The 6,000-nt window shown below is 44.9% G+C and overlaps 1 protein-coding gene across 2 annotated transcripts in view; it reads right to left on the bottom strand.

Moving 5' to 3' along the window:
* Window positions 1-2,392: 2,392 nt before the first annotated feature.
* Window positions 2,393-6,000, bottom strand: part of SRGAP1 (SLIT-ROBO Rho GTPase activating protein 1) — a 139,667-nt gene continuing 136,059 nt past the window's right edge. For both annotated transcript variants that reach the window (XM_068190102.1, XM_068190103.1), the window contains exon 22: window positions 2,393-5,484. In XM_068190102.1, the coding sequence (XP_068046203.1) occupies window positions 5,107-5,484 (378 nt within the window). In that variant the 3' untranslated portion in view covers window positions 2,393-5,106. The remainder of the gene's footprint in view (window positions 5,485-6,000) is intronic.

Genomic DNA, 6,000 nt, shown 5'->3' with positions numbered 1-6,000 from the left:
CTAGGGCTACAGCCCTGCTGGGGCCAGGGCGAGCTGGGTATCCAGTGGGGCTGACTGCCAGGAAAGGCTGAGGGGTGGCAGGACCTGGGGTTGAGGCCGCGGCCGCGGCAGTCCAGGTGAGCTGCAGCACTGCGGTGCAGAGTGAGTGACACCTCTGAGCCATAAGGGCTCCCTGGCAGGAAAAACTTGCTCTGGCTGGGTCTGCTGGAGCCAGAGAGCTGGCAGAGGCTGGTGCTGCCAGCTGTGTGATCTGCAAATGCCCTTGTGCAAAATGCAGAGACAGGGAGTAGCTGCAGTTACAGTGGCATGTCTGAATGAGCAGTTGGTTTATTTGTTTTTTAAACAATAATTGAGCTGGTTCAGCTAACTCGGTTTTAGGATGCTAAATTGTTGATCTGTTTAGGCTTCCATATATTGTAGTGGGAGTTTTTTTCCCTCAAGAGGCAAGTTCATGGAAAAAGCAATATTCCTATGTACAAGAATGATACCTTCATCTTGTACCATCTCCAGTTAATACTTTTCCCGCTTCAGTTGCTCCCCATGTATCAGTTCCATCCAGACTGATGTCAAGGCTTGTTCCATGGGGTAGCAGTGACTAAACAGGGCAACTGTGGATCCTTCTGATCAGGGTAAGTCCATGTGAGCCACAGAGTAAGAAAAAAACTGTGTGTCTCTGCCAAGGAGAACTTAAAACCTGGGTGGATCCTTCATGGTTTCCTTATGCTGTCTGAGGAGGTTTTTGTGCAGGCTGGGGCAGTACCACATCTTGGAGCTGCATGTGGCTTGAAACAATGATTTGCAGCAGTGGCCTGAAAGCTAAACACTCTGCTGCCACTGTTACTCTTTTTCTGTTCAGCCAATACAGTTTTCTCAGCAAAATATCTCATCACCCTTTTGCTTTTTGAGCATCAGTAGAGTCAGCAGTTCCTCCACCACCTGCCAAAAGCTTTGGCTGTCTCTGTGAGAGCTGGGCTTCCTTCCACTACAAAAACTGGAAGGAAGTTAGGAAGTCAGCACCATGCAACGCTGAAGCTTCATATTATAAAACAGGAGAAGACTGCTCTTCTTGTGTTTTCTTACTTATTTTAAAACAGACTAAAAGCCACTGCATAAGCCCCTCCCCTCACCAGTGCATGATCTGACTGTGGAAAGTGGCTTATGGAACCTCTGGGCTGTGTAGGACCTTGAATGAGGAATGACCTTTGCTGTCCCCTCCTGTGTGTCTTAGTCAGCTTTTGTGCAGTAGGGGACAAGAAGAAATGCCCGAAGTAGGTCGCTGGACACTGGTGCAGGCTGCTGCCATGGGCTGATCGATGAGCAATCGCAGCGCTCTCAGCGAGGGGAGTGACAGCCCTGCTCTGAGCCGGGGTGGCTGCTGTGCCCCTTACCCCACACCACCCCACACTGCCTGACACAGCATCATAGCATGGTTTGGGTTGGAAGGCACCTAAAGATCATTCAGTTCCCACCTCCTGCCATAGGCAGGCACACCTTCCACCTTAACACCAGATTGCTTAAAGCTTCATCCAGCCTGGCCTGGAACACTTTCAAAGATGGGGCATTTGTCTTCTTCAGGCACACAGTGGTCCTCAACAACAACCAGGGATGACTGGTTTGGGTTCTTTTAGCAAGGATTGAGAATGCATTTCCAAATAGCTCTTCTGTCCCTAAACATCTAAGTAGGGAAAGGATGGCAAGCCTATTTGGGCAGCTGTAGTCCAAGCCCAAGAAATGTCCTTGACAGCATCTGATCCATGTACGGCAGAACAACTCTCTGCAGCTATCAGCCTGACAATCAGACCCCCTGGTTCCTGGAGCCAGCTGGGAGGGTGTGTATTGCCACCATTTCTCAGACATAAGGTCACTGAAGATGACCCTTAACTGTGAAACTTCCCTCACCCCCTTCCAGCCTGACAGGCATCTCTCTCTTCTTTTGTTCCAGGAAATATCACCATTTTAAGAATTGTACCTTTTAAAATTCTTTTCACTCTATTTTTAGAATATGTAAGCTGGAGTGGTTTCCCCACCCCCTTTTTCCTGTGGAAAGGGAGCAGGAGGTGGGGTTGCAGGGTGTTTTTTGCCAAGTGGGCAGCAGGGGGTTTCCTCAGCCACTGTGAGCACGACTGACTACTCTTGATGGGTTCTCAGGCAGAACCATGTGAAGTTGGTGGCTTTTTGTGAGGGGTCTTCAGATACAAGGGTCTTTTAAGTTAGGCAAGGAACTTTCCAGGAACAAGTGCTTCTTCAGGCCGAGAGGGTGATAGCTCTTGATGCAGTGTGGGGTGTGGGTAGCTGGGGGATGCTGGTGTGCTGGATGCTCCCTTATGTGGGAAGTAGATTGTCAATCCATGTTGGAAGATACGGTGGTTTCCCCAGCAAAACTACACACATAGACAGAACTATCTTCTTTATTATAAAGATACACTATGAGGAACAAACTTGAATGTATACTGAAGCTTGTAATGGTACATGCCAAAAATGTACAGTACTATACATAAAAGTGCATTGTCACAACAGATTAACAGTACATTTCTCTTCCATAACTGTGGATTTTCAATGTTTTTATTTGATCTTCAAGAGTGGAAGGAATGCAATGGCAATGCAGCCATACACGAAACAGGAAAGGATGCAATGGAAATGCAACAGTACAAGAGCAAAGCTAAAGCTCCTCTAAAATTTAAAGGCACTTTCACATGTACATACTACAGATGTACATTGACACAAGTAGGTAACAGTCAACAAGCAGGAAGCTACCAGTACTGCAATTCATCAAACTTGACAGTAAAGGACAATACTGATTGGATTAGGTGTGCAGGAGTTACCCTTTAGTACGCCTGTAGATGTAGCAGTCTTTCCTGTTACATATCCACTTACTATGCTTTAAAGTATCTATAATAACCATCAAACTACACATTAACTGTGTGAATGCACTAAGTGGATGCATTCACTAAATGCACTGTTTCTAATATTTTCTTTTGCTAAACAATTTCTAATAAAAGCATTATGGAGTCCAGTACAGTTATTTAAACATACAAAATTCCCTATGCAATTTAAAGATACAGGTATCCATCTCAATTGTGCCAGGTGGGTTAATTTAAAAATGCTAGACAAAAACTGTATGTAAATGAAAGCTGAAATTCCAGTTTTGTTCCACTGAGTCCAGTAAAACTGGGAAACTACTTGAAAATACCTCTGGTCCCAAACAAGTGATCAGACCAGCACTGGTCTGCAGCTGGGCTGGCCTGGCTTAGGCTCTGGCCCTGGCATTAGGGCCAGGCAGTACAGTTGACAAGGATGGAGGTTTGCTGACCTGTGTTGCACAGCCCACTGTGGTGGATTAAGACTTTGCCTCTAACCTAGATGTGTGTGAAGTCTCTGACTGGATTGAAAAGTGTTTGCAAGTATCAGTAATAGTTTGGGGCTCAGAGGCAGTTCTTGGGGTACTTCTCACACCTGGAGCTTCACATTGCATCACCTGTCTAGAAGATGTAAACCAGAACAGGAATAAATTGCTCCTTAATAACAACAGGAAATTAGTCCTGTCACCTCAGCAATTTTTTCTATCAAACTTTGTTGCTACTCTTCTCCTCCCAAACTCAATTGTTATGTATACTGAGTTGTGCAATTTCAAGCTTTCCAAAAGTGAGATCTTACAGAATATGTGGAAAACCAGATCTTAATTACAGCCAGTTGTACTTCTGTAGGTGAACCACAAGTGATTTTTTTCCCCCATTTAGTTCATTGAAACTTCCTTTATGGATTGGCTGTTTGAAAATATGTTCATAGAAATAGTATTATGGCTTACTGTTGCAATGTGCAAAACAGCTGTAGGTTTAGCTCATGCCTAACGAAGTTTAACAATAGAGCACTAAGCAAAGTTCACAGTCGCCACTCGCACAGACATAAGAAAGGTACTGATTTCTGTCATTGAAAAAAAGGGGAAGTGGAGGGGAGAAGGGTTATGGAAAACTTTAGTCAGCTTCAATCTAGGCAGTAGAATCTCAGCTGCCTGTCCTGTGAGTGACCCCTGCACCACTGGCAGGGGGTAGTCCCTCTTCAGAGTCCCAGTCTTGCTGCTGTCAGCACAACTGAGCTTTTGCGCTGTGCAAGGCAGTCAGCACGGCTGGGTCAGCTTGAGACTCGGACTATTGCAACCCAAATCATGTCCTTAATTGGACACTGAGCAATAAAGTCAATGGGATACTTTTCTGAATTACTGCGTAGTTGATCCCTTCAACAGCCCCTCATGCTCCCTAACAGACCAACAGGTTCACGCACTCCCCAGAGCCTGGCTTCTGTGGACTTCAAACAAATACAGCTTTTGTAAAAATTGTGATATCAGGGAATGAAGGTCTAACTTCATGGGAGAAGGTACACTGTTACAGAGGGCAGCAAAAGGAGTTTCTAGATACTATCCTGGAGATGTGCTTTAGCTGTGTCCTGGAATGCTGCTTTGTATCAGTGAGAGCAATGTGATCTCCAGCTCCATCCAGCGCTTGCCTCTAGTGAGACTGCCAACAAGTAAGCTAAAACTTGGTGCCCATTATGAGTTTGTGAGGGTTTGGTGATTTTTTTTCTTGTGTCTTAAATAAGAAATGTGGCCTGAGATGACTTAGACATTCCACACAGACACGTAATCCTCACACGCTTAATTTCAGTTCTTACTAACCTGCTTGAGATTTGGTTTGGTGACCCAGAAATGAGAGGCTCCATGTCCCCTGAAACCCCTCCCACCCCTTAGTTTTGTGCAGGATCTGTTATTATATAGCTACAGTAAGACTGTGAAGTATGGTACAACGTGGCAAGCTGTTTGTGATCTGTGTTGGTTTTATTACAAATGGTGCAGCATCAAGTTTTCAAGTAAGTCTGTGTTTGTTTTTTAAAACTATGCACAATTGTCCAGTTTTAAGTTTAATCGAAACCATACAAAATACAAATGCCCATGTTAATGTAGCTACTTTCAGACAATACATTCAAAAACACTGAAAAACAAAGCCTCTCCAGTTACAAACATGAACAAATGATGTTACAGAGCCCTGACTTCTATTGTTAATCCATTTCTTTCCCTAGCACACCCCAGCTAGGCGCTCTGGGTGGCTGAGCTGCCTACATTGTGCAAGATTTGTCAGCTGGACCCTGGGAAGGAGGAGAAGGCCCTACGCTAGGATTTGTTTTTGGAAGAACAATAGGTTTTGGCCTAAGAGCAGGAGGTTTCAGCTGCACTCCCATTCTAGGGGCCACCATGGGCTTGAAGGTACTCATGGTGTCACTGGAAGAACTAGTGCTACGGCGGATCTGAGGCTCAGAGCTCCTTAAAACAACGCTGTGGAGAGGGCTCAGCGACTCTGTCGAGGTGGCAGGGGTGGGGGTGCTCTTCTTTTGCTCCAAGGTGTCCAACACAACATCAGGGGCATGTTTGGCCGAGCTCTGCCGCTCCAGCTCACGGAGCTCGTTCAGTGCTGTGTTCATTGTCTCCTCAATGTCCTGGTTCACAGCACAAGAGAGAGCAGCATGTAATTCACGTCGCTATTGAATGCCAGAGGGGTAAGAAAACGCATTAATTAATTCACCAACTATCCTCTAACAGTTATGATAGTGCTAAAATCAATTTCCACCAGATTTATTTGAAAGACATTACGATTGACAACATGGCAGCTTTGGGTGGACATTAAAAACATTTAACCTTGTTCATATGAGAGAATCAAAAAAAGGTGTTACACCAAAATCTGCAAGCCATTTATGAAGTGATTGTCAAGACAACTGATGTTTGCTTAGCAATGTTTTAGTGGTGAAGATTTGTGTCATCTCTTGGGTACTGACAACTCAAAAGATTTTAGTTCATTTGCTCACTCTTAGCAAACTGCTCCGCTCATCTAAAGCCTCAGTGATCAGGGTCTGTATTCCCTCACATGGGTTACAAAACCTAGTTTTCTAAGGAAATAAGTTTGTGTGCCTATCAGCTGTTCTCTTCTCTTGTTTCACCAAGTTAAATCTTAAAGA

Source organism: Anomalospiza imberbis, chromosome 5 (genome assembly GCF_031753505.1).
Source record: "Anomalospiza imberbis isolate Cuckoo-Finch-1a 21T00152 chromosome 5, ASM3175350v1, whole genome shotgun sequence".
In the NCBI taxonomy this organism is placed as follows: Eukaryota; Metazoa; Chordata; class Aves; order Passeriformes; family Viduidae; genus Anomalospiza; species Anomalospiza imberbis.
The sequence above is the reverse complement of the archived record's forward strand: the minus strand, read 5'-3'. Positions and strand labels throughout refer to the sequence as shown.